Below are 26,538 nucleotides of genomic sequence, written 5' to 3' on the forward strand. Positions count from 1 at the left end.
GAGAGAGAGGGAGTCACAGACTCTGAAACAGAGTCTGAAACAGACTCTGGAAGTCAGCACAGAGCCCGACGCGGGGCTCGAACCCATGAACCGCGAGATCATGACCTAAGCGAAAGTCGGACGCTTGACTGACTAAGCCACCCAGGCGCCCCTGGAGCACTTTTTATCTTTGCTTGTTTCTTACCCTTTAAAAAATCTCCCCTGAAGGGGCACCTGGGTGGCTCAGTCGGTTCAGGTCATGATCTCACAGTTTATGAGTTTGAGCCCCGCGTCAGCCTTCTGCTGTCAGTGGAGAGTCCTCTTGGATTCTCTCACCCCCTCTCTCTCTGCCCCTCCCCTGCTCATGCTCTCTCTCTCTCTCTCAAAAATTAAAAAAAAAAAATTTTTTTTTAATCTCTTATTTTGGGGGGCCTGGGTGGCTCAGTCGGTTGAGCATCCGACTTCGGCTCAGGTCATGATCTCACAGTTCGTGGGTTTGAACCTCGCACCGGGCTCTGTGCTGACAGCTAGCTCAGAGCCTGGAGCCTGTCTTCGAATTCTGCTTCTCCCTCTCTCTCTGACCCTCCCCTGCTAGCGCTGTCTCTCTCTGACTCTCAAAAAAATAAAAAAATAAAAAACATTAAAAAAAATTAAAATCTCTTATTTTAAGAAATCATGTCTCTGAAAATCTAGAAGGAAGAAGAGTAAAACTGTTTTGCTATTCTGTCAGAAACAACTGCCAGCATGCAGCAGCTTCTCTTCTTGTGGTTAGTTTAGGCCCTGCCCTCTGTCTCTGCAGAAAAGGAAGTTCTGTGTAGGAATGCAAGAGTGCCTTATAACTCTTACTGTTCAAATAAGTTCAGGACTAGAGAGGTATGTTCGTTGTCTTCAGGAAATCAGATGATGTTTACAGGCAACCTGTCCTCACTGATGTTGACATCATTAAGAATAGTTCTGTGTAGCTCCCTGGAGTCTTTGGTCCTAAGATGTAAATACCAGAGAAATTAACTCCCACTGTCCTTAAATGCTCACTTATTCATTCATCAGTAAATATTTATTAGGTGCCTGCTGTGAGTCAGAGATACTTCTAGGTCTTAGAAATACTGTGGCTGAGGGAAACAGATGAGTGCTCTCACGGATTTACTCTTCCCTTTGTTGGTGGGTCTTTGGACTATTACCCCTAAAAGCAAAACAAATAGGAAACACCTAAATCTTTGTGTATTCATTTTTAGATTTCACTTCCATTGTGTTTTTCATCTCTTGTTTATTTCTGCAGGCTTGGCTTTCCTGCATGTTATAAGTAGAGGTAGCTGATCGATGTGTCACATAGTGATGTCAGCTGGCCAGTTAGATGTGCCTCACAGAGTGACACTACCTTGATGACATTGCCACTGTCTGGGGCCTAGTCCTTAAGCTTTGCAGGTCCAGAAACTTTGTATGTGTCAAAGGGGGATTAGTTTGAGGAACAGAAGGTGCCTGTAGTAAGAAATAACCAATATTCTAGCCTGTGTACAGTTATAATTCATGCTAGGAAGTAAACATGTTGGCCTTCATATGCCTTTTTTTTTTTTTAAGATTTATTTATTTTTTAAACTAATCTCTGTGACATCGGGGTTGAATTCACCATGCTGAGATCAAGAGTCCTGAGCTGCTCTACCAACTGAGCCAGCCAGACGCCCCCTTCATGTGCCTTTTGCTGTGATTCAGTGTCTCTTGGGGCACTGATGAAAGCAAGTCTCTGTTCTTTGATAATAAAGGGCCAGATCTGGTTACCTAGTTAAAATACTATTTGGTGAGGACCCTGCATCGCTCTGAACAGTGCTGTCCTTTTATTTATTTATTTTTTGAATGTTTGTTTATTTTTGAGAAAGACAAAGAGCATGAGCGGGGGAGGGGCAGAGAGAGGGGAACTGAGGATCCCAAGCAGGCTCCACGTTGACAGCCTTGACAGTAGCAAGTTCTCTGTGGGGAAATGGGAGATAAGAGCCTGAGCCCAAGTCTGAGACTCAACCAACCGAGCCACCCAGGCTCCCCACAGTGGTGTCCTTTTGATCCTTGCTACCTTAAATGTGGTCCGTGACCTGAGAGCTTATGAAGAATATAGCAATCAGGCCCCACCCAGACCTACTGAATCATAATCTGTACTTGAACAAGATTGCCAGGTATAATATGCATGCACATTAAAAATTGAGGCATACTGGGGCGCCTGGGTGGCTTAGTCGGTTAAGCGTCCGACTTTCGCTTAGGTCATGATCTCGCGGTTCGTGGGTTCGAGCCCCGCGTCGGGCTCTGTGCTGACTGCCAGCTCAGAGCCTGGAGCCTGTTTCAGTCTGTGACTCCCTCTCTCTCTGACCCTCCCCTGCTCACGCTGTCTCTCTCTCTCTCCTAGAAATAAATAAAACATTAAAAAAATTTAAAAAAAAAAAAATTGAGGCATACTACCTTAGAGTATACCATTCATCTGTTTCTTCAGCTCTTGATTTCTTTCTTTTCTTTCTTTCTCTCTTTCCTTCCTTCCTTCCTTCCTTTTTAAATTTGGGAGCGAGAGAGTGCATGCACAAGTGGGAGAGAGGGGCAGAGGGAGAAAGAGAGAGAATCTCAAGCAGGTCCGTGCTCAACTCAGAGCCCCTCTCGGGACTCCTTTCCAAGACCCTAGGATCACGACCTGAACTGAAATCAAGAGTCAGACGCTCAACCACCTGCGCCAGCCAGGCACCCCAAGCTCTTTACCGATTTCTGTAGTTTAATCTAAATCAAAGGTATGTTGTTATAAATTGCTGTTCTTTATCCTCAAGATAAAAACATTGTTTGAGGGGAGCCTGGCTGGCTCAGTTAGTAGGGTATGAGAACTTGATCTTGGGGTTCTGAGTTTGAGCCCTGCATTGAATGTAGAGTCCACTTAAAAAAATTGTTTGAGATAGCATAGGTTTGTTAGATAATTTTAAAAATTTTTTAATGTTTATTTTTGAGAGATAAAGAGATAGGGCACAAGCCAGGGAGAGGCAGAGAGAGAGGGAGACACAGAATCCGAAACAGGCTCCAGGCTCTGAGCTGTCAGCACAGAACCTGACGTGGGGCTTGAACCCACAAACTGTGAAATCACGTCCTGAGCCAAAGTCGTATGCTTAACTGACTGAGCCCTGTGGGCGCCCCGGTTGTTAGGTAATTCTATAACAATACACAAGCAAATAATTGAGGGCTTGCCTAGCACCCCTTAACGTCTGTAATGTGACTATTTGTCTTTTATAGTATTTTGTTTCCAATTTTTTAATAGTTGATTTCAGATAATTTGTTTGATTTAACTAGCAGTCTTGATATTCTTAATGTACAATACCGTGTCCTCTATAGATCATTATTCCCACAGGGTTTGAAAACACTTAGCATACTAGTTGAAGACTGGGACAGATCTAGAACTCAGGGGAAAAAAGTCATTTCAGAAAAGCAGGGCAGGAAGTCTTTAGTAGCTCAGCAAAGAAAAGAAAGCTATTATTGCTTCTTTTATCTCCCACTTCCCGTTCTGTTACCCATTTTCAAAACAGTCCAGAAATCAGACTGAAAATGATGTTACTGCAGTAGTAGTTATCATAGTATCCTAAGAAAAGGTTAAATCTAAAGCTGGGGAAAACTGAGAACAGATGAACTAATTTTAAAACAACCTATAATTCTCCTACTTACAGACAACCACTGTTAACGTTTTGGTGTATCCTTCTAGGCGTATTATTTTGCAAAACTGAGAGACTACTGTATATACAACTTCGTGTCCATTTTTTTTTCTTTTGGTTAGTTTTACATGGAGCATTTAGCAACTTAGCATTTGTTGGTGGTAGGCTAAAACATACTGATGTAGGTATGCCACGATACTGGAAGCAACGCTCTAGAAGCAAAACTAACCAACAGCCAAGGGGGAAGAAAAAAGTTGCACACATATTTGTATGCAGAAGACCACGTGTTTACATTGGCTTTCAATCATCTTTTCAAATGATTCTTTTCACAAATTGTTTTTAAACATGCTTTCTGGGGGCACTTGGGTGGTTTAGTTGTTTAAACATCCGGCTCTTGATTTTGGCCCAGGTCATAATTCATGGTTCATGGGATCAAGCCCCGTGTCAGGCTCTGCGCCGAGCATGGAGCCTACTTAAGATCCCTTCTCTCCTCCTACTTTGCTCACTCTCTCACTCTCTAAAATAAAATAATAAAAAATAAAATAAAATATGCCTTCTGGGGGCACCTGGGTGGCCTAGTCAGTTAAGCGTCCAACTTCGGCTCAGGTCATGATCTCACAGTTTGTGGGTTCGAGCCCTCCGTCAGGCTCTGTGCTGACAGCTAGCTCAGAGCCTGGAGCCTGTTTCAGATTCTGTACCTCCCTGTCTCTCTGATCCTACTCTGCTCACGCTGTCTCTCTCTCTCTCTCTCTCTCTCTCAGAAATAAGTAAAACATTAAAATTAAAAAAAAAATGCTTTCTGAATCAGTAATGTTAAAATTGGTGATGTTAATTAAAAAGAGTGTGAATGTCACAGAGGTGCCTAGGTTTTTCTCTGTGTAGGTGTTGTTTTCAGTGTAAATGTAGTGTATGGATAATTTTGATAGAGAAAAACTACTCTTATTGCTATAAACTGGTAAGTAATCTGGCTAATTATGATCTAAAAAGTCAGCCAAATGTAGGACAGGCTTTTATTGAGAGTTATCAATGAACCTCTTATATTTGTAGTTATTTTACTTTGCTAGCACTTGCTCCTATTAGCCATGAGACCTTAGAAATTTTTCCTATTTATTTGTTTATTTATGAGAGCAAGAGCAAGCATGAGCAGGGGAGGAGCAGAGAAAGAGACACAGAATCTGAAGCAGGCTCCAGGCTCTGAGCTGTGAGCACACAGCCCGATGTAAAGCTTGAACCCATGAACCGTGAGATCATGACCTGAGCCAAGGTCGACACTTAGCTGACTGAGCCACCCAGGCACCCCAAAACTTTTCTTTTTTAAATATATATATATTACATTTATATATATATTTAAATATTTATATTTATATTTATGTTTATATGTATATAATATATATATACAGTACAGAGCCCGACATGGGGCTCGAACCACTAACTGCAAGATCATGACCTGAGCCAGAGTTGGACACTTAAGTGACTGAGCCACCCAGGTACCCTGAGAAGCTTATCTTTTCTGATCCTCACTTTTCTTCTCTGTACAGTGAGGGTAAGGATAATACCTACTTTGCTTGGCCAATGTGGGAATTAAAATGAGCAATGTATTTAAAGTGCTTAGCACAATGCCTGGGACATGCAAAGCGCTTAATAAATATTAGCCATAAGAATAATACCACTAAATATTCTTGTTATTCAAGGAGATGTCCCCTGCTTCTCCAGATTGTAACATATTCTTCAAGTGTCTCCTTCTGTGTTTCCTAGTAGAATGCTGTTTTTGAACTCAGGTGGCAGTTTGTGGCCATCCCGCTTATGTAAGAACTTCACACATTTTATTATAGTTACGTGTGCATGCAACTTTCTCTTTCACCAGAATGACAGCTTTTTTGAGGTCAGGCCCATGCTTTATTCATCTTTATAACCCCAGCTCCTGGCACCTCTTAGACCTCAATAAATATTGAATAAGTGCCTTTATGAATGATGTGGGTGTAATTTTGCAGACGTTCTCTTTAGATTATTCGTGGTCTTGATTATATGCACTCTGTTCACTAATGCAGATAATCAAGAATTAAACTTGTTTGATCATAAGGTTTGGTGATTTGTTGTTATGTAATAAACTACACCTAAGTGTAATGGCTTAAAAAAACCATCTTGTTTGCTTACTGTTCTGGGGATTGACTGGGGCTGGGTTGGGCATTTCTTCCATTTGCTGGCAACACTCATGTAATTGCAGTCAGGGCTGGAAATTTCAAGAAGGAATGTTCACTTACCTGTTTGGAGCCTTAGTGGAAGGAGGACTCCATTGGAATGCTGTCATGGCTGGGCCTGGGTGCCAGTCCCCCCCTTCCTCCCCCATTCCCTCTTCTCTGCCCCTTCCACTCTTCACAAAGGACAGTGGCTCAGGACCCTCCAAAGTGCAGAAGCAGCAGTTGCCAGGCCTTCTGAAGGCTGAGGCCCGGAGCTGACACAGCATCAGTTCCACTCTGCAGCTGTGCACTTAGGCCTGCAAGTGCCCGTCACGGCCCAGCCTGCGTTCTCAGGGAGAGGGCTGCATAGTGACAGGGTATCAGGACGTGTACTTCCTGGTTTGCTGGGGTCCACTGCTATGACAGACTACCAAGTCAGGTAATAAAAGACTTTCTTTCTGAGTGTTTTCAAATAGGTATTTAAAACAAAAGTGCCTAAATGTGAGAGAGGCAAGAAGGACATGCAGCAGCACTTAGGAGCAAGTCATACAATTAAAATTCTCTGTCACTACTGGCTTCGTGATGTGGGCATGTTTCTCTCTCTCCAGTATGTTACACGTCTACAGATGCTTTCTTCACAAGGTTGTGGTGCCATTTAAATGAGACCATGGTGTTAAGTACCTGGCACACAGTAGGTGTTCAGTATATGATAGCTGTATTATAATCGATGTTGCTGATTATTATTGTCATCATCATTATTATTTCTCGTGACTAACATCTTGGTGCCTGTGCAAAGACAAGTGGCTGATACAGTACATTTCACCTGAATTGAGAAGAAACATTTTGGTTGGCTTTTTCAATTTCAGTGGACTATTGTATATCTTTACTTTGTCTTTTATTTTTGATGATTATGTTCTTTAGGCTAAGTGTTTAAAGCCAGTCTCTAATTTTAAAATAGTTTTGGGGTGCCCGGTTGGCCTAGTCAGTGGAGCATGTTGACTTGGTCTGAGGATTGTGAGTTCAAGCCCCATGTTGGGTGTAGAAATTACTTAAAAATAAAATATTAAAAAAATAGTTTTAGTTGCCTGTTTGTTAATTGGGAAGCTAAACATGGAGGATAAAGATGATTTTCTTCTATAAAGTCATAAAATGTGTGTTTTAGAGAAGATGGAAGAGATTTCAGTTAATTTTCTAAAATATGCTATTTATTATTATTGTATTATATTGATATAAACTGTATGTTGCTGCTGAAGACCACGGATGTTTTAAGTTGTATTCTACATAGGTTTTATAACTTTTTTAGTATCTAAACTCTGGAGGAAAATATATTAGTCTCTTGTCTTGGAAGGCTATGAAGTAAGCATTTACTAGGCTTTTGCAAGCCTTAGTATTGATGTGTAAACTTGGTGACTTTTTGGCATTTTGTGAACTCATCCTTATGTTAAAACATTAAAAATACAGTTGCTTGGTAGAGCCTGGGTGACTCAGTTGGTTGAGTGTCCTGTTCTTGGTTTTGGTTCAGATCATGATCTCATGGTTTGTGAGTTCAAGCCCTGAGTCAGGCTCTGAGCTGACAGTGCAGAGCCTGCTTGGGATTATCTCTCTCTGCCCCTCCCCTTGCATTCTCTCTCTCTCTCTCTCTCTCTCTCTCTCTCTCAATAAATAAATAAACTTGAAAAAAAAATGCAGTTGCTTAGGGGACATTCAGTTAAGCGTCCAACTTGACCTTAGCTCATGTCTTGATCTCAGGGGGTGTGTGTTCAAGCCCTAGTTGGGCTCTGAACTTAAAATATATACTTAAAAATAGACTTAAAAAAAATACAGTTGCTAAAGGATTAGATTAAACTGCAGTAGAAACTTTGTAAGGAAGGTTAGTGGTCTCTTACAGTAGAGGTTTGGTGGAAAATTGGTTTGGAATATTATTAATCAGCATAAACAGTGTATATGACAATTTCCTTTTTGAGACCTTGTGTTGCTTATCATTTGTATTTTATTTAAATCCACTTTGTTAGTCTCACAGTTGCTTTGCCCTAGTATGGCTAGGTCGATTTGGGGCTGTTTGGTTGTCTACTACATGATTTTTTTTTTTAAATGTTTTATTTATTTCTAGGAGAGAGAGAGAGAGAGTGTGAGCAGGGGAGGGTCAGAGAGAGAGAGGGAGTCCCAGACTGAAACAGGCTCCAGGCTCTGAGCTGGCAGTCAGCACAGAGCCCGACACGGGGCTCGAATCCATGAACCCCGAGATCGTGACCTAAGCGAAAGTCGGACGCTTAACCGACTAAGCCACCTAGGCGCCCCTACATGATTCTTTTTTTGTTTTGTTTTGTTTTTTAATTATATAGAGAAATCATGAGAGGTGAAGAGAGAGGTAGAGGGAGAGGGGCATGGGAATCTAAAGCAGGCTCCATGCTGAGTGTGGAGCCTGATGCGGGGCTCAATCCCATGACCCTGGGATTGTGACCTGAGCAGAAATCAAGAGTCTGGCCCTCAGGGCACCTGGACGGCTCAGTTGGGTAAGTGTCCAACTTTGGCTCAGGTCATGATCTCAGTTTGTGGGTTTAAGCCCTGCGTTGGGCTCAGTGCTAGTGGCTCAGAACCTGGGCCCTGCTTCAGATTCTGGGTCTCCCTCTCTGTCTGTCCCTCCCCTGCTTGCCGTCTGTCTCTGTCTCTCTCAAAAATAAAGAAACATTTAAAAAAAAAAGTCTGATGCTCAATCAACTGAGCCACCCTAGGGGCCCCAACCACACTAGTCTTTATGGAAGGATAAGAAATACATGTTATAGCAGGAAGTGTTTTCAGTCGGTACATACTTTATAGGCTTACCTGAGAACTCTGAAAATGGGAAAAGTAGAAAGACCATGGTCCTTGGAGTCAGACTGTTTCTGGCACGGTGAAACCTTGGGAAAGTTATTTGACTTCTTCAAGATTCACCCTCTTCAATGTAGTCAGTAGAGAGACCCCCCCCCCCACCCCGTGAGAGTCATTGTGAAGTTAATGAGCTAACAGAGACTGATTTGGACCATGGTAACACGTCAGATAAGAAGAAACCACTCAGCAGTCAAGTCTGCATTGTTTAGTTTCATAAAGCCAAGCAGATGAACTTGATTAGTTACGTGATTGAATAGAAGGTGACTGTGACTTCAGTTATGAACTATTTCAGGGGGCCTGCGTGGCTCAGTCCGTTGAGCATCTGACCTTGATGTCGCTCAGGTCCTGATCCCAGGGTCGTAGTGTCGACCCTCGTGTCTGGCTCTGCGCTGAGCATGGAGCCTCTTGGAATTCTCTGCCCCCTCCCCTGCTTGCACGCTGTCTCTCTTTTGAAGGAAAAAAAAAGAAAGGAACCATTTCGTGGAGAAGAAAATGATGCCAAGGTAGTACCAAGTCTGAAACAGTAGTGGCTGGGACCACATTTATGGTAGACATGTAGGACGTAGATTTGGAAATGGAGTCTCCCCTCCCCGGTCCTCTCACTGCTTTATGTTCACATACTTCCTTTTTTTTTTTTTTTCCTCTCTCTCTCTCTGAGGTTCTGAAACAAAAACAAAACATACTTGGGCTCTGAAACAGTTGAAGGAGCTTTTGAATTCTTTCTAAAGAGGAAATTGACTTTACCTAACCAATGCACTTCCTGTGTGTGCCGTATCCGTTAAAGAGCAAGACAGGACCTCATTGGTATACTTCTCAACTGCAGAATTTCCTCTTGTGGTGGGGGGTGTGAATTGTACGACAAAGTTTTGACATGTTGTCTTCATTTATTTTGGTATCTGTAAGGAATATCATGATTCACCTAGGGGTCTTGTTTAAAAATTTTTTATTTATTTATTTATTTTTGATGTTTTTATTTATTTCTAGGAGAGAGAGAGAGACGGCATGAGCAGGGGAGGGTCAGAGAGAGAGGGAGTCACAGACGGAAACAGGCTCCAGGCTCTGAGCTGGCAGTCAGCACAGAGCCCGACGCGGGGCTTGAACCCACGAACCGTGAGATCATGACCTAAGCGAAAGTCGGACACTTAACCGACTAAGCCACCCAGGCGCCCGTAAAAAATTTTTAAATGTTTTATCTATTTCTGAGAGAGAGAGACAGCGTGAGTAGGGGAGGGTCAGAGAGAGAGGGAGACACAGAATCCAAAACATGCTCCAGGCTCTAAGCTGTCAGCACAGAGCCCGATGCGGGGCTTGAACCAGCGAACCGTGAGATCATGACGTGAGCCGAAGTCGGATGCTTAACCGACCGAGCCACCCAGGTGCACCAGCTAGGGGTCTTGTTTAAAATGTAGGCCCTGATTCAGTGGTTCTTGGTGGGGCCTAAGAATCTGCATTTCTAATAATATTCAGGTGATACATCAAAATCATAGGGTGTTCTTTCCCTAGTTCTTAAAAAAAAAAAAAAAGTCTTAAAGATGTACCTGACTAACTTCATTTTTATTTAGCAACCTTTATTTCCCTGCTGCGATGTATGGTGGGACCTGGGGCTTAAGGACAAGCAAATGTACTTAAGCAAATCAAGTACATTTTGAGTATGGCTCCCCCTCTTTTCTTTTTAAACTTGGGCTTGAGTTAATTTCATAGAAGTTCCCTAGTGACTGCACAGGGACTAATCAACAATTAAACTTAAGTTGGAATCTCTCTTTTTCTTTATGATTTAAGGAATTCTTTCACTTCACACATAACTATTGTATGTAATTATTGAATGTACGTATGTAATGTCAGAAGGAGAAAAAATTATTTCCATGATCCTTCCTCTTCAGCCAATCAGACTGTCTTTCACCACCACTTTACACTCCCCCCACCCGGATTTCTTTGTACTCCTTGAGTATAGGTATTTTTTGTTTTTACATGGTCGTAAACATTTCTGGGAAGCAGTTTTGTATTCTGCTTTTTAAATTTAGTATTAGAGAATAAATGGAAACTTTTAAATTTCTGTATTAAGTGTTTAATGTTGTATGCCTTGTGGATTTTCTTGGACTTTGAATGCTCTTGCAAAGATAAAGTCAACAAAAGGGTAAGAGTAATAAATGTAATATGTTACTATGAAGCTAATATAATATCTACAAAGTAAGTGCGTGTTTGCTTTAATTCAAATTGTTAAAATTTTCCTGTTAAGTGGGAGTGAATTGTTTGTTATCCATATTCTTAAAAAAAAAAAATCTTGTATCAGTATAGACAACTGGTTTGTTTTCAAAATCTCTGTGAGCTGTAAAGCCTTCCCAGCCTGTCTCCCAGGACACCAGTTCTTACTCTGGGCTCTGTGGACCTGAGGGCGGTGTTTCTCAGAGGATGGGCTGTGGGATCACAGGTGGGCTTGTCAAACATGAGAACTCTGTCCATGTACCCTTTCACCCTTCTCGAAGGTTCTGAATCAGTAGGTCTGGGATGGAGCCCTCCCATCTAAATTGTAACAGGCAGCCTACATGATTCTTCTGCAAACCAAGTTTCAGAATTACTGCTTCAGGCAAGCCGTGGTGGAAATTTGAGGGAATGTGTACCCTTGAAATTGAATTAATTTCTTTAGGGTATGGGTTATTCATTTTACTGGGAAGAGGGCCTGTAAACCTCTTACTGAGACTTGCGAAGATGAGCGTGACTCAAAAAGGATTAAAGCATCGTCCCAGTCGTGTGTTTTCATGAACATTCTCTGCCTTCTGTGAGCCTCTTTGAATTCTAAATAAATTCTTAGTTTTACCATAATGAGGGCATTTTATCCATTAGGTAACTTAAAAAAATATTGATGGCCTTCTAATATACCATTTACTACTTTTCAGTAAAATGAATTTTAATCCCCTCCTAACTTAAATATTTTTTTACTGAAATGTACTGTTGCCAAGAACTCCTTTGTGCAGATAACAATACTTTCTAACATTTATTTATTGGGAACAACAACGTGCCAGCTGTTTTACCAAGTGTAACACATAGATTATTTTTATTTAATCCTCACAGCAACTCCATGAGTTAAGTATTATATTGACTTGACAAATAAGGAAATTGAGGTGTAGAGTGCTTAATTAACGTGACCAAATCGAGAGTGCTTAATTAACATGACCAAATCGACGGAGGTTGTGAATGATGGAACCAGGATTTGAGCCCATTCTGTTTTACCTGAAGGCTAGTTCTGTGCATTCCTGCAAGTGTGTGCAAATTAATCACATTTGATTTATCAACAAATGGAAGATGGTTGTTGTGCTTTGAGATTTTAGATGATGCCTGCGGATTAGCCTATTCCAGAGATTCTAAGTGTTTATGTTCTTCCTTTTCAGATCAAAGAGAGTGCATCGCAGACCAGAGATGTTCTTAAACAGCATTTTAATGATTTAAAGGGAACCCTTGGGAAGCTTCTGGATGAGCGATTGGTGACCCTTCTGCAAGAGGTGGACACCATTGAACAGGAGACCATTAAACCTCTCGATGACTGCCAGAAGCTCATAGAGCACGGAGTTCATACTGCAGAGGACTTAGTCCAAGAAGGTGGGGGTCCAGGGAGCCTGTGAAGCCTGGCACGTTCAGATTGGCACTTTGTCAATTTCTCAGGGTACCAGCAGGCTTCTTGCCATCCGTGGGGTGCTTAGAATGCTCTTGCCTTAGGATAGTTTGTCATATAGGACAGCAGATACACTGTGAGCTCCCCCAGGGTGAGTGCAGTCAACGTGTTAATTATAATCATTTACACAACAAGGAGTAAAGGGTTTTTCTCAAATGGTTCTATGAGTGTCTTCTTCACTGTTAATACAGTGATTTTAAGGCCCCTTGAGACTATTTAAATATTTTTCAGTGTTCAAATAAAAGGTTAAAAATTACGATTGGTGTTTACTCCTGAAAATCGTAGCAGTTCTGCACCTGTCTGTGGCCTGTTTGTGGTTAAAGCATTCCAGGTCTTGCCTCGCTACCTTCCTGTCTTCACACCCACTGTCCTCGCTTCGTATTATCTCTTTGTTGAGTATGTTAAATAAAAAGGTAACAGTTCTGCCCTTTGGGGTTCACAGCACACTGAGAGAGGCATACATGCTGAGATCAATTTAAGACCCACAGGAGCACAGAAGGGGAAGCACCTAACTCCGGGCGAGTGGAGGGTCGCTTTCTGTAGAAGGAGTTCCACAGAGGCTCGAAGGAGTTCATTAAGCAGACAAAGGAAGAAAAGGAGGTAACAGCACAATTTGAAGCAGAAGTAACATCATGAGTGAAGTGAATGGCCTATCAGGGATATTTTGAAGTATTTTAGGCAGCAGAGTGACACAATTAGATTTCAATTAAAAAAAAAGGTACTGCCTACAGTTTGGAGACTGTATTAAGACTGGAGTTGTAAAAGAGGCCAATTAGGAAGTTGTAGCACCAATCCAGATAGGAAATGAAGAAGGCGGTGACAGGTGGAGATGGTGTGGAGCTGATTTTAAGATTTTTCAGAGAGAGAATTATTGATGATTTTACCTGTCAGTGAGTGTTGATTATTGGTGATTGCCTGGATATTAGGTTGGAGGATAAAGGGAAGGCCTTAGGATGACCAAAATCAGCCTGATTTTGGATTACCAGGTGGACTGTGCTGTTTACAGACATAAACCACAGACAAGGAGGGGCTTCACTGGGTAGTTAGGCATTTCGGAGGGGGCATGTTGAGTGGAGGGGCTCAGGATGCCCAGATGGCAGTTGGGAACGCAGCACGTGGCTTAGGAGACAGAATCTGGCAGGTGATGGTGCATACATCAAGCCTGAATCCAGGGGAGTCAGGAAGTGATCGAGAGCCGGGTTACAGTGTGAGAAGAGAGGCTGGCAGAGGGTAGAATTGTGGGGGTGCCAGCATTTAAAGGACAGTTGAGGAAAAAGGAGCCAGAGGAGACTGAGTACCACCCATTCTGCATTGAGTGCTATGAGTGACTTGGGATAAAACGGGTGCGTGGCTAACAAGTCTGTCACTCCAATTGGAAAGCCACCCCCTGGCAGTAACATTTAGAATGTACTATTGGTGTTGTCTTTACATGTTTATTACATTTTGTCTTCTCTTCAGTGAGAACTGATTTGACACTGACCCTAGCGGTGCCTTTGAGAAAATGCTTTTTAGTGGGACCACAGAATGTCTTTCCCTGAAGGCTTTGCATCTGGAAACAAACCCAGAAGCAGTTCACAGGTCACCCATCACCCTGAGGACTGAGAAATGTTTATTTTAGAAAAGAAATCCTTTGAGGCACAAACTTCTTTGTTACAGCATCTGATGCTTCAATTTTTTTTATATTTCAGAAATATTTTGAATTTCAATCTCTTTCCTTCCTCTCAAGGGATAAAAGCTTATTTCTGGAATTTTGAGGACTTTCAGGCACTGTTCAGTATGTCTCTGTTTTCCTTTTGGTGAGGGAGAATGCCATGTTATGTGGTCCTAAAAATTTTGAGTCATTCCAGGGCAAATTCAGATAGAAAGAGTTCTTCTGGTAGTATTTCTTCGGGGCCCTGGAAGGATACAGAAGTTTGCCATTTTTTAAATGCCTTTATATAGCTTTTCCTTGTTATTTTTCTGTGGGATAATTTTTTTTTTTAATGTTTATTTTTGAGAGAGAGAGCATGGGTGAGGGAGGGAGGGACAGGGAGGAAGGGGACAGAGTATCTGAAACAGGCTCTGTGCTCACAGCACAGAGCCAGATGTGGGACTTGAACTCAATAGAGATCATGACCTGAGCTGAAGTTAGATGCTTAACTGACTGAGCCACCCAGGTGCCCCTCTGTGGAATAATTTCTAATGTGTGATATTCTTTCAGGAAAAAAGCTGTGTCAGTTGACTTTATAAGACCCTGTGCCCTATTCTTCTGTCAGGGTAATACCTGTACTGGCTCTTGTTGGAATTCTGTAAGTCAAGAGTCTATAGGAAAGATGGAAAAAAGCACCTTGACCTTCTCCTTTGCATAAAATTGGTGGACAGACAGGGGGGCCTGGGTGGTTCAGTTGATTTAGCATCCGACTTCAGGTCAGGTCATGATCTCACAGTCAGTGAGTTTCGAGCCCCACATCAAGCTCTTTGCTGACAGCTCCGAGCCTGGATGCCTACTTCAGATTCTGTGTCTCCCTCTCTCTCTGCTCCTCTCCCCACACTCTGTCTCTCAAAAATGAATAAACGTTTAAAAACACTTATAAAAAAAAAACAACTTGGTTGACAAACCAGATTTCTTTGTTAACAGCAAATTGTTTCATTTCTGGCAAAATGTTACATTCAGTTGTGTACCCCTTTTCCTAGTGAGCTTCACCTTAGAGTCACTTCTGGAATAGTTTCTACTTTTACTTTTTGGGAATTTGACTGTGGAATCACTTAAGAATTGTTTGTAGGAAAACCAGAGACCCACCTTGACATGGGTTGTAGTGATTGCTTTATAATGGGACCATTTTTCACTGCACTTGTTCTCTTATTCCTGATTGTAGGGGAGATTGCCATTCTTGGTGGTGTAGGAGAACAGAATGAAAAACTGTGGAACTTTACCAAAAAGGCGTCACACATTCAGTTGGACAGGTAAAGTAGTTAGTGCCTTTGGGATTTAGTTTTAAGCATTCAAACTGTCTGCTTTTCCCCCTCTCTGTTAAAGATTCTGAATAAGTGGGATAGAGAATATAGATTTCAGGGTCCACTGCCCATTGAAATAGTTGTGATTGTAATTTTTGGTATAGTTTTATTACGGATTTTCTTCAATCCTAATATGTAAGAGAATTGTTCAATTTTAGAAATTCTACACATATTGAAACTGAGTACATTGGATCTTTTGGCATAAACTTGACAATAGTGATGCTCTAGCAATTTTCTATTTTGTTGGTTATTTGGGAAGAGAATCTTTATGTAACACCTTGCAAAGCCTCTGTTGCCATTGGCATCATTTCCTGGGGGTTTCAGCAGCATTATAGTATGTGACTGATTTAAACTATGCCTCGTATTTTTAACTTTCAATCAAAAGCCTCATAAACACATAAGCTTTGTTTCCTCAGCTTACCAGAAGTGCCTTTACTGGTTGATGTGCCTTGTTTATCTGCTCAGTTGGATGACTCGATTCTGAACATAGTGAAAGACCACATTTTCAAGCATGGGACAGTAGCATCTCGCCCCCCGGTACAGATAGAAGAGCTAATAGAGAAGCCTGGAGGCATCATTGTTCGATGGTGTAAGGTATGTAATTAAGAGTTATAGCAGTGGCTTCAACATTATGGATTTGAGATTTGAGGCCCTTTAAGATTTTTTGTTGTTGTTGTTAACTACCTTTGAATATTTTCTTCTCTTCACAAACAAAAGTCCCGTTGGCTTTACAATTAAAGTCACAGGGAACTTGAATAGAGGTAGCTCTCCAGTTTGAGATAAATAGTTTTGAAGGTACCTTTAAAAATCCTATATCACAACAGTATTTCCCATCACAGATTTCCCAAACTTAACCCTGAGTGAGGTGAAGACCTTTCCCATTTCTGCTTATTACAAAAGTCAAAAGATTGTAGTGAGTATTGATTAAGTGTCTGATATTTTCTGTTCCACGCTGAACTAATATTTCTGAAATAAAGTTCCTAAAATGTGGTTTCATCACATTCTCAGCATTGCTGAGAATTTTGTGTGTTAAATCATGTTATGTATATGAGTTACCATATTTTATTTTTTTTTTTAAATACTTGTAAAGGTTTATTTTTTTTAAGTTTATTTTTAAGAGAGAGTGAGAGAGCATGGGAGGGGCAGAGAGAGAGAGAGGAAGAGAGAGAGAATCCCAAGCAGGCTCCTCACTGTTAGTGCGGAACCAGATGTGGGGCTTGAACTGAGATCATGACCTGAGCGGGAATCAAGTCGGGCCCTGGGACCTCTGGACATGGTTTCTGTCTAAAATATGGTAAGTCGGGGCACCTGGGTGGCTCAGTCAGTGAAGCGTCTGACTGTTGATTTCAGGTCAGGTTATGATCTCACCGTTTGTGAGATTAAGCCCTGCATTGGGCTCAGGGCTGATAGCATGGAGCCTGCTTGGGATTCTCTCCCCTTCTCTCTGCCCCTCCGCCACTTGTGCACGTGTGTGTGCTCTCACTCTCAATAAATAAACTCAAAATAAAAAAAAAAAAAAAAGAAACCGTGTCTCAATGGGTCATAAGTGTCTTGGCTCTTGCCAGATACATCATTCAGAGTGGGTGCTCATATTCTGGAAATCATTTTCTTAAATGAGTTTTTTAATGAAGTTCGTAATAGAAAAAATAATAGGTTTTTGTTTGTTCAAAACAAAGACTGTCATTCCATTTTTCTTCTTTGGCCTGTCAGTGGACCTAGAGTTTCCAGTTTTTGTGCTATGAACATTATTATTCATGTTTCCTCGTGTACACGTGTAAGATGTTTCTCTTAAGTATATACCCAGTAAAATTAGGAGGTCTTAGAGTGTTGGACCCATACTCTGCCAGCGAATACTGAGCTCTTTAATGGGAGTGTACCAGCGCAGGGCTCCTGTTACTCTGCGTCCTGACAGCACTTGGTTTTGCCAGACTTTGTCTTTTTGCCAATATGGTATCTCATTTTGGTTTTATTTCTTTATTCATTTCTTATATGTCTTTTTTTTTTTTTTAAGAGAGAGAGAGTGTGCGTGTGTGTGGGAAGGGCAGAGGGAGAGAGAGAAAGAATCTTAAGCAGGCTCCATGTCCAGCACCATCTCACCACTGTGAGATCACAGCCTGAGCCGAAATCAGCAGTCGGATGCTTAGCCGACTGAGCCACCTGAGCACCCCTCATTTTGGGTCTGTAAATTTTTGTTTTGTGTATTTCTGAGAGAGAGGGAGACAGAGTGAGAGCAGGGGAGGGGCAGAGAGAGAGGGAGACACAGAATCCAAAGCAGGCTCCAGGCTCTGAGCTCTCAGCACAGAGCCTGACGCACAGCTTGAACCCACAAACTGGGAGATCATGGCATGAGCCAAAGTCGGGTGCTTAACCGATTGAGCCACGCAGGCACCTCCCTCATTTTGGTTTTAGATTGCATTGTCCATATTACAAATTTGGTTGAATATTTTTATATGTTTTGGTTGCTTCTATTTTAATTGTATAGAATGTTTATTTGTGTCTTTTGTCCATTTCCTTATTGGGTGGTTTTTAAGTTTTAGGAGTCTTTTACATATCCTGGATATTAATTCTTTTGGTTATATGACTGATGTGGTTGTGGGATTCTTTGTTTAATTTTAATTTAATTTAATTTTAGAGAGTGCGCACGTACTGGTGGGAGATAGGTATGGGGTGGGGGTGGGGCAGAGAAAGAAAGAGAGTGAGAGCGAAAGAGAGAGAATATCCCAAGCAGGCTCCACAGTTAGCATGGAGCGTGACATGGGGCTCGATCCCATGACTCTTGCATCATGACCTGAGCTGAAATCAAGTGTCAGATGCTCAGCCAACTGAACCACCTAAGCGCCCCTAGTTGTGGGATTCTTATCTTTGAATTTTGAATACTTTATCTTTGGCATTATTGTGTAGAAAACATGCATTTCTTCAAAGGAAGCAGAGTTTTCCAAATCAGACTGGGAGTATAAAACATGTGGCTCAATAAAGGAAAGAAGGGAAATAATGATGGCATATTTTCTTTTTTTTTTTTAATGTTTTTTATTTATTTCTGTGTGAGAGAGAGACAGTGTGAGCAGGAGAGGGTCAGAGAAAGGGGAAGACACAGAATCCGAAACAGGCTCCAGGCTCTGGGCTAGCTGTCAGCACAGAGCCCAACACGGGACTCAAACCCACGAACCGTGAGATCATGACCTGAGCTGGAGTCGGACGGTTAACCGACTGAGCCACCCAGGCGCCCCATATTTTCTATGACCTTCTTGAGAATGGCCCATATTCAGTACATGGGCTTCTATGCTTGGCCCAAGCAAGAGTTGTTAAGCCATGATGCCGAGAGAAATTATTCCCTGATTTGTACCTAACGTAAAGCCTTTCTCCTTAGGTGGATGACGACTTTATAGCCCAGGATTACAGGCTCCAGTTCCGCAAATGCACTTCAAATCACTTTGAGGACGTATATGTAGGCTCTGAAACTGAGTTCATAGTGTTGCACATAGACCCCAACGTTGACTATCAGTTCAGAGTCTGCGCCCGAGGAGATGGCCGACAGGAATGGAGTCCTTGGAGCGTCCCCCAAATGGGCCACTCCACGCTGGTGCCGCATGGTATGCTGTTGCCTTCTCACTCCTGAAGCTCAGCTGTGTATCAGACCGCTTTTGCCTGTTCCGTCAGCACCCTGCCAGCCACGTTTTCTGACAGTAAAACCTGAGTCGATGAGAAAACCATGGAACCTGTCCTATTCAAATTACTTCACCTGAATTCTGAGAAGTTTTCCTCAGTTATCTCCAGAGTCCAAGAATAGTGCCCCGCAGGATTATTAGCCTCCCCTAAATCCAAAGATTTAAGTGTTGCATCAGGATACTGATTTTCCAAACAAATGAATATCGGGATGGAAGTCTTATGATTTGAAGTTGGTCTCTCCTAAAAAAACAAAACAAAAAGAAATTGGTCTCTCCTGTATTACTATTTTAAAATTTTTAGACTTACTTGTTAATGAGTTCTTAATCAGGTTAGAATAAGCTCCAACAATCATGCTTCACCTCGTTGCGTTAGGTAGCAGATAGCACTCACTTGATCTTCCACGCCCCAGTAGACTAACGTGTGTTTTGTGATTTGTAGGATTAACCAGGATATCCTGTCGCTGTGTCTCTTCTTTTATGGAACTTGCCCATGACCCCTAAGAGCAGCCTCTTCTGCTTCCAAGTTTTATTTAATGTGTCTGTATCGGGGATACTCTCAAAGGGTTTTAATAATTTTCAATATCTTTGCTTTTTAAAAAGAGTGGACGGCTGGCTTTGAGGGCTACAGCCTGAGTAGTCGAAGAAACATAGCCCTCCGGAATGATTCTGAGTCCTCGGGTGTCCTCTACTCCCGCGCTCCGACTTACTTCTGTGGGCAGACGTTGACATTCAGGCAAGTAGATATTACACTGTCTGTCATACATGCCTTAGGCAGCAGAGTGAAGGCCATAGAAGGTGCGTGAGCTTTGGATGCAGAGTCGGCCTGAGCTTATCTTGTCATTTGTAGGCAGTGTTACTCTGAGGAGAGTTCCTCATTTCTTTCTGCTTTGGTTTTCTCCTATGTTCATAGGGTTATTACGAAGATGAACTAAGGTAATGTATGTAAGATGTCTTGCTTATGCCTGATACATGGCACGTACTCATTATGTTTATGACTCTTTTATTTTTGGGACATAGAGGTAAGTAGACTACCTCTCAAAAGAATTTTAGGGGTGTCTGGGTGGCTTGGTCGGTTGAGCATCCCACTCTTGATTTCAGCTCTAAGGTCATGATCTCAGGGTTTGTGAGATCAAGCCCTGCGTTGGGTTCTATGCTGACAGCCCAGAGCATGCTTGGGGTTCTCTCTCTCCCTCTCTCTCTGCCCCTCCCCTGCCCAGGCGCACACATGCATGCATGCTGTCTCTCAAATACATTTTTTAAAAAGTCAATCTTTGGGGCACCTGGGTGGCTTAGTCGGTTAAGCGTCTGACTTTCACTTGGGTCATGATCTCGCGGTTCGTGGGTTCGAGCCCAGCGTCAGGCTCTGTGCTGCCAGCTCAGAGCCTGGAGGCTCTTTCAGAGTCTGTGACTCCCTCTCTCTCTGACCCTCCCCTGCTCACGCTGGCTCTCTCTCTCTCTCTCCTGGAAATAAATAAAACATTGAAAAAAAAATTTTTTTTAAAAGTCTTTTTTTTTTTTAATAGTTTATTGTCAAGTTGGTTTCCATATAACACCCAATGCTCATCCCCACAAGTGCCCTCCCCCATGCCCATCACCCCCCTTCGCCTCCCCCCACTTCCCATCAGTCCTCAGTTTGTTCTCAGCATTCAGGAGTCTCTCATGGTTTGCCTCCCTCCATCTCCCTTAAAAAGTCAATCTTAAAAAATCAGAGGCCAAGAGTTTTTTTCCTTTATAAATGAATATGAGCAAATCTCCGTGAAAGACAACCTGTCAGTGTAAATATGAGAATTACATACATAATGTACATAATGTATGTAATTCTCTGTAAAATGTGTCTGTACATATATATATGTATGTACTTCTGTATAAAATAAACCTGAAAGCAAGCTCTTCTACCACCAATCATTTTTCTGTTTTTTCATTCATTTCTTCCTGTATTAGAACAATTTCCTTGTTTTCATGTTATCTGAGATGTATTCTCTAAACTCCTGTTTCTGAATAGCTCTTGCTAGAAACCAAAGCCCAGTTTTAATTTGGAAAAGCAGGGTAGCAAACTCTTCTCTAAGTTTTAGGCCTTGAGATCATGAGATTTTATGATGAATTGTTGCTCAGAGTTCCTGTTGTTCTCAGTTCTTTGTCATATGAAGCCTGGAGAGTATCTGAAAGCTTTATGTAAGCTAACGTGGCCACATTCTCCCCCAGCCAAGTCCTCTTAACTGTCAGCAGTTCTCAGAATGTACTGGTTTATGCTTAGTCTCATTTAAAATAATTTTTTTAATGTTTGTTTATTTTTGAGAGAGAGAACGAGAGCACGTGTGAGCAGGGGAGGGACAGAGGAGAAAGAATCTGAAGCAGGCTCCCGTCTCTGAGCTGTCCGCGCAGAGCCCGACGTGGGGCTCAAACCCATGAACCGTGAGATCATGACCTGAGCCGAAGTCGGACACTTAACTGACTGAGCCACCCTGTGTCATTATTGATACCTCCTCTCACCCCTTAGGTTATGAAGAATGACTTAATAACCAGACAAATACCAACAGAGAGAGAAATAAGGGATCTAGTACCTGAAGTCCTCTAAAGGGGAGTTCATGAATTTTGTTTGCTAACAAACCCTTTTTCTTCTTATATCCTTTGTTTATAGAAATACTGCCATGAGTGACTCTCCGGAGAACAGTGTGCTCCTGTGTAATGATAGGGCTTCCTGAGTTCAGGATAGATTCAGGGCCAATATCTCAGACAGTAAGAAGAGTAATCATAGTAATAATAATTGCGGTTGATAATTAAACAGCGTTTACTACATACAAGGTTATACTTTAAGTACTTATATTCATTTGATTCTTTTTTTTTTCCTAAGTTTGTTTATTGGAGAGAGTGAGTTGGGGGCAGAGAGAGAGAGAATCCTAAGCATTGCACTGTCAGTGTAGAGCCACACGCGGCACTCAGACTCATGGAAATGACCTGAGCCGAAACCAGGACAGACGCTTTCCTTACTGGGCCACCCAGGTGCCCCTATATTCATTTGATTCTTACAGTCACCCAATAAAATAGGTATAGCTGCCCATTTTAGGGATGAGGATACTAAGGCGCACAGAAGTGAAGTCACCCAATGTTACATAACTGGCCAATGGCAAAGCTGTTTTATTGTCTGTATTGTTTCTTTCTGTCTTCTTGACAGGAGGGTAAATGTGATTCTAGTTAGTGTTGAAATCTACAGTTTTTCAATGTCCATATCCTTAGCCCTTTTCCTTTTCCCCCTTCTGAGACCTCTTCCCCGCAGAGACGGTGACCTGATGCTCTCCTGCTTTTAAAGGCTTCCTCAGGGGAAGATCTAATAGGTGGCATACTTAGGTTTGTTTCTTATGTCATTCAGTACATATATAAGACATTGGAAATTACCCAAACTGGTACAGATCCACTTACTATCTGTGGACTGTGGCCTGACATTTAGTAGGCCTCAGTAAACCATTTGTTCCTTCCTCCTCTTCCAAAGATGTCTGACCGGGCCCCACTTGGCAGGGTGATTAACTGAAACTTAGTTCAGCTCAGTATTATTGTAGCCAGACTCTTGCATTTTTGTCATTTTTCCTTTGAATGCGGAATGAAAATATCTTCTCCCCTTGTTAAAAGGATTTGCAGGCATCAGGAGCTAAGTCAGAAGATGTGAGAGGTGGGGGGCACCCCCCTGTATAAGGGGGGAACAGATGGGCCAACTTGACTAAAGGTAAACTTTATTCCATGTTTTAAGGGTGTTGGAAGGCCTCGCAGTTAGCAGGAAGATTATACGCGTGTAGGCACTGCCCGGTTGGTCCCCCCCAGTCTATTCCTGATGAAGTTGCTGGAATGTGTAGAGCTGTGGAAGCCAAGAAACCTGTTACTGGCGGGCTCTGTCAGTCTCTAGAGCCCAGCCTCATTCGGTGGCCAGGTCTGCTAAGCAGCCTCCTCCTGCTAGGCCTCTCCTTGATTTTCTGCCTGAACATTCCTACTCTCCCTCTCCTTGCTTCTAAGATTTCCTTACTGTTTTTTAACCATATTTTTACTTTCTCTTCTCTACCACTTCCTTTGTTTAAAACAGCTTTCTTTCAAACAGCCTTCCTTAATCCTAATAGCCTAGGAGGTTACTGTCGTCTTTTACAGATGAAGAAACCAAAGCACAGGGAGTTCATGACTTGCCACTATTTAGATCCTGCCAGTCTAGCTCTTACCCACTGTGCTACCTGCGTCCCACAAGTCACATGAGGTGGAAATTAACGGGCAGTAGGCTAGCTATTTATTGTTATAAATGTTTCTTTAACAGAACCTAAAAAGTTAATGTTACAGTTAGCATTATCAACTGCTGTGTAACAAATCATCCCAAAACTTAGAAGCTTGAAACAATAATCATCATTTATTTTGCTCAGGAAACTGCAATTTGCAGATCGTCAAGGACAGCTCATCTCTGCTTATATGTCAGTAGCTGCAGTGGTTTGATTAGAGCTGGTGGATCACTTTCCAGATGGCTACTCACGTGGCTGGCAAATTAACCCTGGTTCTGTGTGCCTCTCTGTGTAGGCCTGGTGGGCTGCTTGGGCTTCCTCACAGCATGGTAGCTGGGTTCCAAGAATGAGCATTGCAGGAGATGGGAAGTGGGGGCTGCAGAGCCGCCAGTTTTTAAGGCCTGGGCCTAGAAATGGACACAGCGTTACTTCAACCATATTCTATTGTTCATACGGAGTGTAGATCCCAGGAAGGGACATAGACCCCACTTCTTGATGGGAGAAGTTTCAAAAAGTTTAGGGGCTTTATCTTAGAAATGGCATGGTTGATAACTGTTAGAAAGGGGTCACTTAGAATATGTGAATTTGGTTTAATATTTGCCTTTGGTTAAGCATTAGCATTACTTTTTTGAATAAACTTAAGCTGGAGGGGATCATACGTTTTCTGTACAAGGCTGGTCTCTTACCAGGTGTATCTTCAATATTGTTAGCCCAACGTAGTTGGATTAAGAAGTTAATTTGTTTTGGGGCGCCTGGCTGGCTCGCTGGGAAGAGCGTGCAACTCTTGGTCTCAGGGTCATGAGTTTGAGCCCCACGTTGAATATAGAGATTGTTTAAGTAAATAAACTTTTTATTTTTAAAAGAAGGTAATTTGTTTTTAATTAGAGACTTTGAAATCTTGTCGGTTCCTCCACGTGTTGAGACAAAATGTTCTGTCCTGGGGAGACTACAGCTTTGCTGTTTGTATTTTGCCAGAGTGGTCCATCTAGGGATATGATATGTAGGCCTTTCAGGTTGGAGTGTGGCTTTTGTGACAGATGTGGGGAATGCCAGACAGAAGAGTGTTCCCCACAGACTCTTGATTATATAGATTTGGATGAGATAAGACAGCTCCTTTCCTACGTAGATCTCTTTTAGGATTCCATACCGTAACTTTTAGTTTGTCTGTAGGTGGAGGGTTACATGAAATCGTGAAGGAGTATCTACTTTGAAGTGTTCACATATAATAGCTCTTCCAAATTATCTAAGGAGTATTTCTTAGGCCTTTTTCCTGTACATACTCTTTATTTCTTAAACTACTTTATTATTATTTTTTGAATATTTAAGTAATCTGTACACCCATGTGGGGCTTGAACTCGCAACCTGAAAATCAAGAGTCACATGCTCTTCCAGCTGAGCTAGCCAGGCCCCCCTAAAATGACTTAAAAAAAAATTTTTTTAAATGTTATTTATTTTTGAAGTACAGAGAGACAGAGCGTGAGAGGGTAGGGTCAGAGACAGAGGGAGACACAGAAATCAAAGTGGGTTCCAGGCTCTGAGCTTTCAGCACAGAGCCTGATATGGGGCTCGAACTGATGAACCATGAGATCATGACCTGAGCCAAAGTCGGAAGCTTCACTGACTGAGCCTCTGTTTCTCCCCTCAGTCTATTTAGCTTTAAAAAAAAGCTAAAATGAGTTTTTTTAAATATATAGTTTTCCTTATCAACTCTAGTCTTTGAATGAGGCTAATCATTTCATTCAGCCTCTACTCCATTCAGATGGTATTGTAGTACTTGGTATTGCCAGGAGTGTGAAGTTTAAGAAGGAAAAAAACCCAGAATCTTTGATTCAACATAGAGTAGGCAGTTTATAAATTAGTACAAGGAAGATCCAAACTGCTCTGCAATACAGAGGAGGGAAAAGTTACTTCTAGGTCAGGGGTTGGTGGTGCAAGCTTAGTGCAGGTAGAGGTAGAAAGGCAATTCAGGTGGGGAAACAAAGCAAGAACCAAAGATGGGAGTAGAAAAAGTACAAATAGCAAGTAATGAGTCTGGATCAGGTTAATAGAGACAGGCAGTATAGTCAGAGGATCCCAGAAAGGTAGGATATAGTTTTGAGCAAGCTGCATGTATTTCTTTTTAAATTCCTCAAAGAAGTACCCTTTTGAAAGTCACCTGTGCCCATTTACAAGGAGGATATTTAATACTGCATACAGAGATCTCCCCACCCCCCAACAAAAGCCTCACTAAGTGAGGTTTACATTTTTTATTCTCTTAGGGAGGGAGACATGCTCTCCTTTTGACTTTTCATGAACTCACAAGTTGAGCCAGACTGTACAAAATAGCAATAGTCAGCTAACGTTTGTTGAGCTTTGCTGTGTGTTAGTTCTTAAGGGCTTAATGAGTTAATGTCTATAAATCCTTATTACGTCCTCATGAGGTAGACACATTTTATAGATCTGGAAACTGAGATGTAAAAAGATTAAGCAACTTGCCTGAGGTTGTGCCGATTGTTAGGCCGAGATTCAGGTCTCGACAGTCTAGCCCTATAGGCCCCTGTTCCCACTTAGTGAGGTGAAAGGTCATTGAGGGTATTGGGCAAATGAATGACATCATCTGATACATGTTTCACAGGTCATTTTGGCCTCTGTGGGGAAAATAACCTATGGAGGGTGTGGGTACCAGCAGGGAGACCAGTCAGGAGGCTGTGACAGTAACCTCGGTGAGAGTGAATGGTAGCTTGCACTAGGATGGAGCAGTGGAGGTAATGATAAATGGTCAGAATCTGGATATATTTTGAAGGAAGGACTGACGGGATTTCCTGGTGGGTTGCTTGTGGGATGTGAGAAAGAGGGAGTCAAGTGTGACCACAGGGTTTTTGGTCTGAATAATTGTTAAGATAGAATTGTCATTTACTGAGGTATGTAAGAGGCGATAGGAAGAGCGTATTTCTGAGTGAATATCAGTTTCTTCATTCATAAATTAAGTTTGAGTTCCTTACTGAACATATAAGTACATTTGTGGATAAACAGCCGGATATGGGAATCTGGAGTTGAGTGGAGAGAGCCAGGCCAGGGGTACTGACTTGAGAGGTTTTAGATTGTAGATGAGTACTTAATTTAAAGCCATGAGACTAGATGAGATCAACCAAGGTGTGAGTGGAGACAGAGGACATTAGAGAAGGGTCACATTTAGCAGCTGGGCAGTGAAGAAACTATCAAAGGAATAGCCAGTGGCAGGTTGTGTGTCCTAGAAGTCAAGCGAAGGAGGTGTTTCCATTGTGTCAAACGGTGCCG

At 42.1% G+C, this 26,538-nt stretch overlaps 1 protein-coding gene across 1 annotated transcript in view; it reads left to right on the plus strand.

Moving 5' to 3' along the window:
- Positions 1 to 26,538, plus strand: part of CRLF3 (cytokine receptor like factor 3) — a 44,674-nt gene that overhangs the window by 3,174 nt on the left and 14,962 nt on the right. The window contains exons 2-6 of the mRNA XM_039252138.1: positions 12,073 to 12,280; positions 15,209 to 15,296; positions 15,764 to 15,941; positions 18,715 to 18,937; positions 19,613 to 19,745. Coding sequence (XP_039108069.1) covers positions 12,073 to 12,280; positions 15,209 to 15,296; positions 15,764 to 15,941; positions 18,715 to 18,937; positions 19,613 to 19,745 — 830 coding nt within the window. The remainder of the gene's footprint in view (positions 1 to 12,072; positions 12,281 to 15,208; positions 15,297 to 15,763; positions 15,942 to 18,714; positions 18,938 to 19,612; positions 19,746 to 26,538) is intronic.

The sequence above is a fragment of the Hyaena hyaena genome, unplaced genomic scaffold (assembly GCF_003009895.1).
Source record: "Hyaena hyaena isolate Hyena2069 unplaced genomic scaffold, ASM300989v1 scaffold_10, whole genome shotgun sequence".
In the NCBI taxonomy this organism is placed as follows: Eukaryota; Metazoa; Chordata; class Mammalia; order Carnivora; family Hyaenidae; genus Hyaena; species Hyaena hyaena.